This window comes from Filicampus tigris, chromosome 3, assembly GCF_054856515.1.
Source record: "Filicampus tigris isolate MCC_2025a chromosome 3, RoL_Ftig_1.0, whole genome shotgun sequence".
Classification (NCBI taxonomy): Eukaryota; Metazoa; Chordata; class Actinopteri; order Syngnathiformes; family Syngnathidae; genus Filicampus; species Filicampus tigris.
The window spans coordinates 30,081,817-30,096,388 of NC_141219.1; the positions used below are offsets into that span (position 1 = coordinate 30,081,817).

General features: G+C 42.0%; 1 protein-coding gene across 8 annotated transcripts in view; it reads left to right on the forward strand.

The window, feature by feature from the left end:
- Positions 1 to 11,198: 11,198 nt before the first annotated feature.
- Positions 11,199 to 14,572, forward strand: part of tpcn2 (two pore segment channel 2) — a 57,802-nt gene continuing 54,428 nt past the window's right edge. For all 8 annotated transcript variants that reach the window (XR_015086336.1, XM_086027052.1, XM_086027056.1 and 5 more), the window contains exons 1-2: positions 11,199 to 11,337; positions 11,411 to 11,593. Coding sequence is in view for 7 of the 8 variants with exons in the window: in XM_086027053.1 (XP_085883179.1) it covers positions 11,452 to 11,593 (142 nt within the window). In the remaining variant the exon portion in view is untranslated. The remainder of the gene's footprint in view (positions 11,338 to 11,410; positions 11,594 to 14,572) is intronic.

The following is a 14,572-nucleotide window of genomic DNA, read 5'->3' on the forward strand; positions in this document are numbered from 1 at the left end:
TGCCTCCACCGTGTTCCACTGATATGGTACGATCACAGGTGCATACATATTGGGACAGGGACAAAATACTCATCATTTTGGTTGTAAAAAACACCACAGTGAATTTGAAATGAAACAAACAAGAAGTGCTTATTAAACGTTTACATCCAAATCAGGTGAATGATGGAGGAATTACAACAGTTTATGCTTGTTTAGACCCATTTATGAACCACCCAAAAATTATTTGCCGTATGTTCTATGTGCCTACACTAGTCTAAACAATGCATTCTGATTAATATTGCATTTGTGGAATATGATCCATCCATCCATCCATTATCTGTACCGCTTCTCCTCACAAGGGTCGCGGGGCGTGCTGGAGCCTATCCCAGCTGTCTTTGGGCAGTAGGCGGGGGACACCCTGAACTGGTTGCCAGCCAATCGCAGGGCACACAGAGACAAACATCCGCACTCACAATCACACCTAGGGGCAATTTAGAGTATCCAATCAACTTACCGTGCATGTTTTTGGAATGTGGGAGGAAACCGGAGTGCCCGGAGAAAACCCACGCAGGCACGGGGAGAACATGCAAACTCCACACAGGGAGGCCGGAGCCGGGATCGAACCCACGACCTCTGAACTGTGAGGCGGACGTGCTAACCAGTCGACCACCGTGCCGCTGTGGAATATGAGTTAAGCAATAAAATCCACCCGTTTTTATCCATCTCAGGGGCTGCCATTTTGACACTTCTGTCGACTGAAAATGACATCACAGTTGCTCAGGGCTCAGGTAACGACCAATCATGGCTCACCTGTTTTCTGAAGTTGAGCTTGGTCGTTATCTGAGCCCTGAGCAACTGTGGTGTCATTTTCAGTCAGCAGCAAGTGTCAAAATGGCCGACCCCCTGAGATGGATAAAAACGGATGGATTTTATTGCTTAACTCATATTCCACAAGCGCAATATTAATCAGAATTCCGTGTTTCGTCTAGTGGGCCTGCTGGGAACAAATCGCTGGCGTCAGGCCAAATCCTCATAAGTCACACTTTGGTTAATTTCATTCATCCATCCATCCATTATCTATACCTCTTATCCTCACAAGGGTCGCAGGGAGAGCTGGATCCTATCCCAGCAGTCTTTGGGCAGTAGGCAGGGGACATTCTGAATTGATCGTCAGCCAACTGTAGGGCACATCGAGACAAACAAACATCAACACTCACAATCACACCTAGGAGCAATTTAGAGAGTCCAATCAACTTACCATGCATGTTTGTGGAATGTGGGAGGAAACCGGAGTACCCGGAGAAAACCCACGCAGGCATGGGGAGAACATGCAAACTCCACATAGGAAGGCCGGGTCCGGAATCGATCCCACGACCTCTCAACTGTGAGGCGACCACCGTGCCGCTGGTTGTTGACTCAACATACTAATCGCCATCGCTAATGCTAATCGCGACAACTGTGAGGCGGAAGTGCTAACCATTCGACCAGGGTGCAATTTCATATTTTCTAAAAAATCGATACTATTTGTCAGTCCACACACACAAGTGTTACTTTTGCACATTACTGGCCAATCTTAAGTGTTGAATATGGCTTGCTCTCTTTGACAATGCAGTGCTAATTGTTGAAAAAACATGTAATTTTTGGGGTCTCTTGAAAAGTTACTATTTTGGAGGTAGAAGACTTTTGACCTGCGGCCAGCGATATTCTTATAAATCGTTTTATGGGGCCAATGGTAATGGGACAACTGGCTGGTCAGCTGTTCCACGGTCAGGTGTGCATATACTGCTGCCAATGAAATCCATTCCCTTGCTCTGATGTGATGATGTGACTGCTGACAAAAGCAGTAGGATGAATTGAAGTATTAATGGTAATGGTGTCTGCGCATATTGTGTCAAGTGCTTTTGAAGTCATTGGACAGTACTTTACATTGCAAATGGACAATGACTTGGAGCATACCACTAATGCAAGTTATGTAAGGCAAAGAAGTAGGGTGTTATGCAATGGTCAAATCAATCACCTGACCTGAATTTGATTGAGTGTGCCTTTGCTTGCTGACTACAAAACTGAAGGGGAAATGCCCAAAGAACAACCAGGAACTTAAGATATTTGTAGTAGAGGTCTGGCAGATCATCACCAGGGATGAAATCCAGCATCTGATAATGTCGATGCATTCCACACTTCAGGCTGTAATTGACTGCAAAGGATTTGCGAGCAGGTATTAAAAAAAGAAAAAAAAAACCTGAAGTTTGCTTTATGGTTGTTAATTTGTCCCATTACTTTTGGTCCCTTAAAAAGTGGGAGGTATATAGGACTGTAAATGCAAACTGTTTCAATTTCTGCCCCGTTCACCCTCAAATCAAAGCTGAAAGTCTGCAGGTAAAACACAACTCTTTCATTTCATTTCAAATCCATTGTGGTGGTGTTTCGATTTAAAAAAAGATGAGGATTGTATATGTCCCAATATTTATGGACCTGACTGTAGTTTAGGAGCTAATATAAAAAATATGCTGACTGGAACAGTCACCCTTCAAACCTGAGACAGCTGAAATAGTTTGCTCATAGTGATTAGGCCATAAAACCCATCAGCAGTTGAGGAAGTCTCAGAGAGTTACAGAAATGGTTTGATTTTAGGGATTGCTTTAAATGTTTTTGCAATGAAATATGTGAGTTCAAAAGGATAAAAGCTTACTTAACTGAACGACTTGTGAAGTTCCATCTCAATGGTTTCACAAAAAATACTGCGATGAAGTTGTAACTATATGATCTAGATTGGGTGTCCACGTCACTCGCCCTTTCAGTCATTTACAGTAGCTGGCCAAGGAATAAAAAATACCATAGCACTCATTTTATTTGTTACTTGGTGAAGAAATCGATTGAAATGACCATCCAATAAAAATCACGGGTGTCCTTCCCACTTCCAAGATTAAGAAATTTGTAGATAGAGTTTAATGAAAAAGTATTTGCCCTTCTAAAGTTATTTGTTTGCATAGTTTCCCCCACTTTGATGTTCAAGACCATCAAACAAATGCCGCTTCTACCAGAACACGATTAAAAAAGCCAGGCAGGAGGAGTGCAGACTTTTGGATACAAGTGTGCTGTAAAACGGGACAGCAACAACAACAACAACAACATCAAGCTTTGTTATTTGAATACCCATTCTGCCTGGTAAATATCTGTAAATTCCTGTGCCTGTGCTTAAACTCAGTCAGTACTTCAACACTATGCTTTGAAATGGAGAGTTAGCAATTGGTTGAACAAAGCAGTAATAGTTTTAAAATGGAATACATTTGAGTTAGAAACAATTCAGTATATAGAAAAATCCTTTTACAATGAAGTCAAAAACAGTACATGGTATGAAAATGGCTTTAAAAAGAGGCATTGGGTTACTACATTTCATAACTCATCGAAAAACTAGCATTGAGTCCACCGGTTGGTCAGGTCTTCAGCCATGGTGGAATCATTATGAGTCCTCATCATGCTTGGCTCGAAGACAAGACCCTTTAAAATATACCGTATAGTAATATAATGTCACTAAAAACATTCAACTCGTCACACTTATTAATGACAATTTAGTTTTGACTCTGCAGAATTAAAGTTAAAAGACATATCAAACGTCATTATGACGAGTGCAAATAATCCTTTATTCGTTCACTGGCAGTGATGAATTGTCTTTTCACAGTCAAACATTAGGGAAAAAGAGGGTCTGAAAATGTCTGGCAGTGAATGAGTTAATTACATTGCTCTATTTTGGATATCCAGAAATTCCTAAGTTCCCCTGCCCATAATCGAAGAGGAAGTGGTCCAGATTTCTGTATTTCTTCAAGTGGCGTTTGTTGTCATCTGGAAAATCACCCGAGAATGCCATGATACAACAAGCCTTCAATCTGGGGCTTTGTGGAGAGAGAATGTTTTTGACAAATGCTGGGAAATAAATCATGAAAGACTTGAACATCTTTTACCAGACACAAACAGTGAACTCAAAAGGCGGGCTAGCTGAAAACCTTAATAGAACATTTTCAAGATGAGAAAGACCGACGTAGTTTCTCTGTCAGTCGCACTAGTTGAGGTAAGCCCATTTATCAACGCATTCATATGTTATGCACTGACATGTTAAAGCTTCAGTTAAATAGTATACAGGCTAATTTACGGTCTATAAACGAAAATAGTCGTTGTATGAAGAAGTCAAACTCAAGCTAATGTGGGTTTTTTGGGGGGGGCGAGGGTGAATCCATGTTTATTGATTTAGGTCTTCTAATAATTTTTAAATCCTTTTTTTCTTTTCTTCTAGTAATTTTAGAAACCCACTTCTTTTTGTCTTTTAAAATGTTTTCAATGTTTTTCCAGTTCACGGTTAATGTGTTTAAATGTTGTCATTGTACGTTGTTTTAGTAATTTTGGTAATCTTTCTGTTTTGCTTCTGAATGTCATTAGCTATTGTCTTTGTAAATGCTTTGAGGCATTGTGTCTTTGCTTGTGTTAAATACATTGAGTGGCCTTGTGTATGAAATGCGCTATATGAATAAAGTTCCCTTGCCTTTCCTTAAAAAAACACTCCGTCTGAAATTAAGATGTAAACCAGTGACTCGCTACTTCATAGCTCTGAAGAAGCTTGCCAACAATCATCAGGTGCGTTGCAGCAAGGATAGATGGAAAACAGGCAGGAAAGCGGCCCTTGAGGACCGGAACTGGACACCCCTGCCCTAATCATAGTTTTAAACCCAATGTGGAAACCTTAACCCTAGTTTAAAACCCTATTTTGAAACCCTAACCCTAGTTTGAAAGCCTAGTTGGAAACCCTAACCCTAGTTTGAAACCAAAAGTGGAAACCTTAACCCTAGTTTAAAACCCTATTTTGAAATCCTAACCCTAATTTGTAACCCTAATTGGCAACTCTAACCGTACTTTGAAACCCTAACCCTAATTTTAAACCCTAAATGGAAACCTTAACCCTAGTTTAAAACCCTATTTGACACCCTAACCTTAGTTTTACACTCTAAATAGAAACCTTAACCCTAGTTTAAAACCCTACTTTGAAACCCTAACCCTATTTTGAAACCCTAACCCTCGTTTGAAACCATAAATGGATACCTTAACCCTAGTTTAAAACCCTACTTTGAAATCATAACCCTAGTTTGAAACCCTAGTTGGAAACCCTAACCCTACTTTCAAACCCTAACCCTACTTTGAAACCCTAACCCTAGTTTGAAACCCTAAAGGGAAACGTTAACCCTAGTTTGTAAACATATTTTGAAACCCCATCCCTAGTTTAAAACCTTACTTTGAAACCCTAACCTTAGTTTAAAACCCTACTTTGAAACCCTAACCTTAGTTTTAAACCCTAGGTGGAAACCTTAACCCTTTTTTAAACCCCTACTTTGAAACCCTGACACTAGTTTGAAACCTGACTTTGAAACCTGATTTTGAAACCCTAACCCTAGTTTGAAACCCAAATTTGAAACTCTAACCCTAGTTTTTAAACCGTAATTCAAATCCGTAACCCTACTTTCAAGGCCTAACCCTTGTTTTAAACTCAAAATCGAAACCTTAAGCCTAGTTTAAAATCCTACGTTGAAACCCTAACCCTAGTTGGAAACCCTAAACCTAGTTTGATACCCTACCATGAAACCCTAATCCTAATTTTAAACCCTACGTGGAAACCTTAACCCTTGTTTTAAAACCCTACTTTGAAACCCTAGTTGGAAACCCTAACCCTAGTTTGAAACCCTAGTTTGAAACCCCAACCCTAGTTGGAAACCCTAGTTGGAAACCCTAACCCTAGTTTGAAACCCAACTTTGAAACCCTATCACTAGTTTGAAACCCCCACCCTAGTTTGAAACCTTAGTTGGAAACCCTAACCATAGTTTGTAATCCTAATTCAGAACCGTAACCCTAGTTTGAAACCCTACCTTGAAACCCTAACCCTAGTTTGAAACCCTAGTTGGAAACCCTAACCCAAGTTTCAAACCCTAACCCTAATTTGAAACCTTAAATTGAATCCTTAAACCTATCTTGAAACCTTGTGTGGAAACCTTAACCCTAGTTTAAAACCCTTGTTTGAAACCCTAATTGGAACCCCTAAACTACTTTGAAACCCTAACCCTAGTTTAAAACCCTACTTTGAAACCCTAACCCTAATTTGAAACCCTACTTTTAAACCCTAACCTTAGTTTGAAACCCTAATTGGAAACCCTAACCCTAGTTTGACACCCTACCTTGAAACCCCAACCCTTGTTTGAAACCCTAGTTGTAAACCCTAACCCTAGTTTGAAACCCTACTTTGAAACCCTAACCCTTGTTTTAAACCCTAGTTGGAAACCCTAACCGTAGTTTGCAACCTTAATTGGAAACCCTAACCCTACTTTGAAACCCTGAAGGATCTAAATATATATATGAATGGCCCGATATTAGCCAACAGGTTAGCCAAAAACCAATATGGCAATTACACATTTACGGATAATGACCGCATTATCAATTAAAAGTGTTAGAGTCAGCGTGCCCTGATCTGACCATGGGACCAGCTGGAGAGGATCAGCCCTACAGACAGGGCCAGCCAGGGAGGAGGCCAGCCCACATTATGTTTGGATTTTGAAGACAGTATAAATGTGAGGGCTGCATGTTAGACTGTGTCCCTTTTCTGCCCCCGCCCGACTGAGAGCATTCGCAAGGATGGAAAAGCTGCCCAGATCTGATCATTGTATGATTCCTGCACTTCAGAGATGGAAAAGAAAACAGACGAGAAAATTCAGTCAACATGTGTGAGTCTTCAATTACATTGGATACCTTCTTGAAAGATAAAATGAACACGCTAGTTGTTTTGTAAATTGCTAATTGGGCTTATGGCCTTGAGACCTGCAAAACATTCCAACAAATGGTGACCTTCCGACAGGATCTATCAAGGTGGATCCATTGGTGGCTCTGAGCTCCTACAATAGCCAATAGCTGTAATAGCCAGCTGGCAAAATAAAAAATAAATAAGGTAAGGGAGAGCCTGCTTATACAAAATCTCCCAATTCTGCTTTTGTGATATTGTGGAGTTGAAGAGTGTGGCCGAAATTGTGTTGGATAAATGCTCTGAAATTCAGGAATTTATTGCTGTATGTTGGTTGATATTTGTGTTGCTTGCGTGCACTGAGTAAGTAGTTGTTTTGTAAATTGCTAATTGGGCTTATGGCCTCGAGACCTGCAAAACATTTCAATAATATTAATAATTATGGATGGATGTTTATTATAATAATAATATTTATTATTATTGTTATTATTTCTATAAAATCATACCAAAAAGTAAATCATTAACCCCTTTATTTATTGTATTTCATCCGCATGTTGATAGAATGGATCTGTTATGTTAATATTCGTTTAAGGCTCAATGAAATCATTCATTCTTTCATTCATTATCGATATCGCTTATCCTCACGATTTTCGATTTTATTTTTCCTTTGTGTGAGACACGTGGACGACAGCACAGCCAAAGCTCCTCGGCACAGCCAATGATCGGTAGCAAGCAGGAGTCAATATGGCCTCAAACGCACCGCAAAAGAGTACATCCGTGCGTTCGGGAGCGAGCAGGGGACAAAGCGTGCACCAGCTCTCTTTTCAGCCTCGCCAGCTGGCCATGTTTGCCACAGCAAAGATTCAACCTTGAAATGTGAGATAAGTCGAGCAGTGATCGAATGAAGAACACACCCGTTTTGTTTGGATATAGGCGGGCTGGAAATGGGGCGGCTCCCTAAATCAGTTCAACCGGAAGTCTGTGGTATAGTCCATAGCTGATGGAGGAACAATCACATCATGAAAAACACACACTTCTTTTGCTTGCTAGCTCATCCCTCTCATCTGCGTCCAACAGTCCTTACCATGTGACCATGTAAAACTTGCCAGCCCAGGTAAGGCAGTAGAGAAATCTGAATTTGTAATCTGTGTCTATGTGTAGGGGTGTGTTTGTGTGTGTGTAGGAGTGGGATAACCTCTGCCACCGCCCCCTTCTCCAAATCCCCAACTGAACCTCCTGCCACCCCAGGTAAAGCTTGCTAGAACCGCCACTGTCCAGGAAGTCCTCAAGTTACAACGTACTCGACAACCAGAGCGAGCTGGGCATCACCTTCCCGTCTGCATATTTAATCGACCCACATGGCCCCAATCGGTCCGAGTTAGCCAAACAACATCGAGAACGGACTTAACCTGTACCACGTCACACAAAGGTGCCGCACTCCTGACACGCAGCCGAGTAAGGAAAACATTAAGAAATAAAACAGCGTATTGTTTTTATCTCACTAATCACCACGCTGTGCGTGTGTGTGTGTGCGTGTCTGTTGTTTTTGTTTGATTTTTTGTTTTTTCTTTGTTTGGCGGCATGTCTGCTCATGCTGCTTGTGACGTGAAGATTATGTTCTCGACGCCGATTGGCTGTTGCCAACGAGGGATTGGACTGGGACCATGTGGGTCGATTAAATATGCAGGACGGAACGCGGTGGCGGTTAGGCGATGCCCAGCTCTGCCTACAAGTTTCGACTTTACGACGCCCATGCCTCTTCTGCCATTCAGTCCCCAGCACGTGTGTGAAATTTGTATTTTATTTCAGAAAAACTTTTATTGTGTTCATGTTGCACCATATCTAAGGGGCACATGTATAGTAAAAGTAAAGTCAATTTTCAAATAGTATTTTCTAGCTTTTCCCTTATATCTTGCCTGTCCCTAAAATGTGTCACTACCGAAACACACAATTACAGAAGAATAAAAAAGATTCTACTAGCCGACTCATTTTTTTTTTTTCCATTTTGGATATTTTTCGAATGTGGGAGAAAACCCACGCAGGCACAGGGAGAACATGCAAACTCCACACAGGGAGGCCGGAGCTGGGATCGAACCCAGGACCTCTGAACTGTATATATGTGTGTGTATATATATATAAGATAAGATAAGATAAGAATGCCTTTATTGATCCCACAGTGGGGAAATTTTCATTGTTACAGTAGCAAAGATATAGGTCACACAGGGGCGGCGGCATAATGTGGCCATTAATGTATAACATTGACGGCAAACATTTAGAATCAAACCTATGTAGATATACGCAGTAACATGTGTATATACACATGTGTATACACACCAACCTACATCTACATAAAAAATATGAGGAACACTCATTTCGGCCTGTACATAGTACAGAGGAAAAAATACTCTAAGTAAGTGACAGTGCTGCAGTGCTGTAGTGAAATGTAAGGAACAGCATTGGATAAAAATAAAACTAGACTAACAGTAGTGGGGAATATTGGGTATTGCACGATATGAGCTCAGGTGCAGGACTGCACAATTGCACTAATGACCGCCAGTTTGTAGAGACTACACAATGTTCTTGTTAAAGAGTCTGACAGCAGCAGGCAAGAAGGAACGGCGGAATCTCTCCTTTGCACAGCGAGGGTGTAACAGTCTGTCACTGAAGGTGCTGTGGAGTGCTGTTAGGGTGCCCTGGAGGGGGTGGTCCGGGTTGCCCAGCATTGATGACAGCTTGGCCAACATCCTCCTGTCCCCCACCGAGTCCACAGAGTCCAGGGAGCAGCCCAGGACAGAGCCGGCCCTCTTGACCAGTTTGTCCAGCCGCTTCTTGTCCCGGGCCGAGACGCCGCCTGCCCAGGTGACCACTCCCTGGAAGATGACCGATGCAACCACCGAGTCATAAAAGTTCCTGAGGAGTGTCCCCTGAACCCCAAAAGACCTCAGTCTCCTGAGTAGGAAGAGTCTGCTCTGACTCTTCCTATAGAGGGCGTCTGTGTTGTCGCACCAGTCCAGTTTATTGTTCAGATGAACACCCAGGTACTTGTAAGTTGAGACTCTCTCAACATCTGTTCCCCGGATATTCACTGGTGCAGGTGAAGAGTGCTGGCGTCTACCGAAATCCACCACCATTTCTTTGGATTTCCCCGCATTGATCAGGAGGCGGTTCTGCTGGCACCAGTCCACAAAACCCTGAGTAAGTTCTCTGTACTCCCGATCATCTCCGCCTGTGATGAGGCCGACAATCGCAGAGTCGTCAGAGAACTTCTGCAGGTGACAGGTAGGGGTGTTGTAGTTGAAGTCCGAGGTGTAGAGGGTGAACAGGAAGGGAGCCAAGACAGTTCCCTGTGTGCTGCAGAGGAGCACGTCAGACACACAGTCCTGTGTCCTCACATACTGTGGCCGGTTTGTGAGGTAGTCCTGGATCCATGTGGTGAGGTGGTGCGCCACCCCCGCCCGCTCCAGCTTGTCTCCCAGTAGGGTGGGCTGGATGGTGTTGAAAGCACTGGAGAAATCAAAGAACATGATCCTCACAGTGCTCCCCGCCTTCTCCAGGTGGGAGAGTGAAGTGTGGAGGAGGTAGATGATGGCATCATCCACACTGATGCCAGGCTGGTATGCGAACTGGAGTGGGTCCATTGAGGAGCTCACCAGGGGGCGCAGGTGGACAAGGACCAGTCTCTCCAGGGTCTTCATCAGGTGAGACGTCAGCGCCACTGGTCTGAAGCTGTTGAGCTCCTTCGGGTGGGGGGTCTTTGGCACCGGGACCGGGCAGGATGTTTTCCATAGCTGGGGGACCCTGCCCAGCTTCAGGCTCAGGTTGAACATGTGCTGGACAATTCCACACAGCTGGTCTGCGTAGGATTTGAGGAGCTGGGGGCTGATGCCATCTGGACCCGCTGCCTTCCTCGCCTTCATCTTCTTCAGCTGGTTCCTCACCTGAGATGTTGTGAAGGCCAAGGCTGGACAGGAAGGAGTGGTGGCTATCTGGTGTGTGTGTGTGTGTGTGTGTGTGTGTGTGTGTGTGTGTGTGTGTATATATATATATATATATATATATATATATATATATATATATATATATATATATATATATATATATATATATATATATATATATATATATATATATATATATATATATATATATATATATATATATATATATATATATATATATATATATATATATATATATATATAGAGTGAGTGAGTGAGAGATTGATTGATTGATTGATTGATTGATTGTACAAGTCTTATTTTTTCGTGTTATCCTTTTTTCCATTTTGCACTTAGCCAGTTGCAGTTTTTTTTGTATTATTATTATTATTCCATAAAGTGACAATTAACACAGACAACATTCTCCTTGAATGTCATTTTCTTATGCTATTATTTTTGTTACAGCAAGCTTTGTTTGGCAGGCAGATTGCAACATACGCAGACCGTGTAGGTGGAGTCTAAGGTTAGGAAGTCAGTGTAAAGTGATACTATCATGCGACGGCGGAGAAGCACAGCAGAAACTTCACTTCCTCATCATGGCACGTTCCCATGAACAGATCAGAACTTGCCCTAGTGCTTCGTAAAGTTGGGTAAGGACTACGTTCGAAAGCTGGTTCACAGGGACACATTTCACACCCAACAACGAAGTGGTTACTTTTACAGTTGAGGGGCACAAGTGGGGAAAACAACGCGTGGCTTTCTGAATGGAATCACAACATCTGCTGGCGGAAAGTGCCGATGCACCCGGCAGAGATTACGGATGCTGGTCGGGGAGAGAACACCGGGACCCGACGAGGCGGGCATACTCGGTCCAATGCCGTTCGTGCAGTGTCAGTGGACAAACAGGTGACTCCGTCTATGTTTAATTTCCAATTTGCCATGAGTCGGGAAAGACGCGTACACAGGTCTCGTTCCGGAAACGTTTACATATCACGATCGATTTGTCTAAGTTGGACACATTTAAATCAAATTTAAGCGCTACGATACCGGTTTCTTATTATTGATTTCGAACACCGCTGCATATAGACAGATATGGCGTTGGCAATGATGGCAGTCGAGTAGACATAAAACGACCAAAAATGACGTTGTAGTAAGTTTGAGTCTGAGTGAGTCAAAGTTGGTCGTCTGTGTTAGGGACCGTCCACAAGTTACATGTTCTACGGTGACAAATCACCACAAATGAAATACGTCATATCTGTCATTAGGTCGAAATGGGAGACATTTAATTTCATTTACTTTAGAAGTAGGAGACATAATATATTCTCCGAAAATCTATTTAAAACACTTTTTCTCATTCTGATTGCTGTAGTAGATGGCAATGGTAGCCCACAAATTACTACAGCTCATATCCAGGATTTTGGAGAAGAAGAGAAGAAGGAGGCATTTAGTTAATGGACGATTATAAGCGCAGGTCACTGATAGTGTAGTGGTACACACGCCTGCGTTGTGTGCGGGGCGCGTGGAATCGATTCCCGCTCAGTGATGGTGTCTGTGTGTTCCCTGCGACTGGCTGGCGACCAGTTCGGGGTGTAGTCTGCCTTCGCCCGTTGACGGCTGGGATAGGCTCCAGCACCCCCCCGCGACCCTGTGTAGGCTAAGCGGGTTGGAAGATGACATGACATGACGATTATAAGCATAAATTGTCAAAAACATTCACCAAAAATAATTTAAAACACTTTTTCTCATTCGGGTTGCTGTAGTAGTTGGCAGTGTTTAAAAAAAAAATATATATATATATGTATATGTATATATGTGTATATGTATATGTATATATCTATATGTATATATATATATATATATATATGTATATATATGTATATATATATGTATATATATATATGTATATATATGTATATATATATGTATATATATATATGTATATGTATATATATGTATGTATATATATATATATGTATAACTCGCTTAGACGCAATTGTCTTAGAGGGAAAAAAGTTGTAGAGTTGGCCTACCAAATGCATAATGGAAAGCCATTCTGCCTAGGCTTCATTCAAAATTTCCAGGATTCAAATCTTCAGTGGCCCTTTAGTTCCCTCCATTCAAACATCAACCAGTCATTTCAAAAGGAGAATGAACTTCTCAAACACAGGTTGTCAGACAGAAAGGTAGACATACAGTAGTTCCCAAAATGTATGAAGCACTCGTATCAACTTGCTTAGAACATTTCACAGGCTACAAAGGTATACAATGAATGGGAGTTTGTCAAAAGATGCAAAGGAGAGTTAGGGAGTAAAGGGAATTGGACAGAGCAGTTTATGTATGCCTATGTGTATGCTGCGGCTCTTTTCCTGTAACACAGTCAAAATTGTGGCTATTTGGCTTTTAGTTGTTCGCCACCCGTGCTGTAGTAGTAAGCACAGTGATGACTCACAAGGTACTGTATAGACAGTCACCAGGGTTTATCTTAAGCTAGTGATGGGAGTATGACCCTTCGTGGATCAAAGGGATAATAGAATCAAAGGGTTGAAGGGCACTATTCTGTTGCTTGCTATGTGAAGAGTTCAGTTTTGTGTGCAGAGTAAAATAGACATGACTTGCCTTGTCTCGTCATTTACAGCCCACTAATTACTACCATTAATCATTAAAAACACATTTTCTAATTCTGATTGCTCTAGTAGTTGGTTATGGTAGCCCATTAATTACTACAACGCAAAGCGTCGTCATAGCTGTCATTTTTGAGAAGAGAGACATTTAAGGGATACAATTATTCAACAATATTCTTTGAAAAGACCTTTTTTTTCAGGATACCATTAATGGTATAGATCAGGCGTGGGCAAACTACGGCTTTGGTCTTTTCTAATCCGGCCTGCTGAAGACTGATTGGTACAGAATTTATGTTTGATGAGAATAATTGGTTTATTGCACAATGTCAAAGTCAAGGCCCGCGGGCCACATCCGGCCCGCGAGAATGTTTTCTACGGCCCCTGGGCCCCGCAGCAAGCCGGTGTGGGTAGCAGATCTGATCGGGTCCTTCGCGCCTGCCGAAGACGTCACGCTTTAAAATATATTGTAGCAACTTCAAAGAACACGCCGTCAGACGTAGTTTGATTATCATGTTTTTATTAGTCCAACCGGCTAATAAGGGCCGCAGCCGACGCCAATACAGTACGACAACCGTTCAGTCAAAAAAGAGCAACGGCTCTCCTCTTCGTCCTCCGCTCCTCTCGCTGGCATGCCCTCCGATCCAGCGAGCCGCGCGATGCATTCATTAACCTCGGAAACAACACAACTTGGCAAGACACAAATTTGACCACAACACAGATAACCCAATTTGTTACACTATTTCTGTAATATATTTCTTTGCAGCAATGTTTGCCACCCTATGACTGTTCTACATGCTGACTGAAGACTTCACGTCACTTTTCGTGGCTTTCACAATCGGATTGTGGTGAAAAGTTATTTGGAGTAAAACACACTTTATTAGAAATACTTCATGTTAGAAATCTCACATTTTATTATTAGTAATTGTTGGCATTTGATAAATTCATTGAGTTTCGACGTAGTGCTGAGATGTCCCACACTGTGAGCAGGCATTGAACGCTATTCGAGCGCTAAGTGTTGATAGTGAGTGACTTTTTTTTCTCTTTCCTCCTTCGACACAGCTCGTAGTTCGTTCGTGCCAGCATACTCAGTAGTTGCAGATTGCCCGTGTTTCACCACGTTTGTTGTTGTGTGTAAATGTTAAAAGGTGAGTTTAATCATTTAAGTTCGTGTCAGGTAACTGCTGTACATAAAAGCCTAGATATGTTTTCGTCATCATACCAATCATATGATCCTCTCCGTTTTACTTCACAATATGTACAGTTC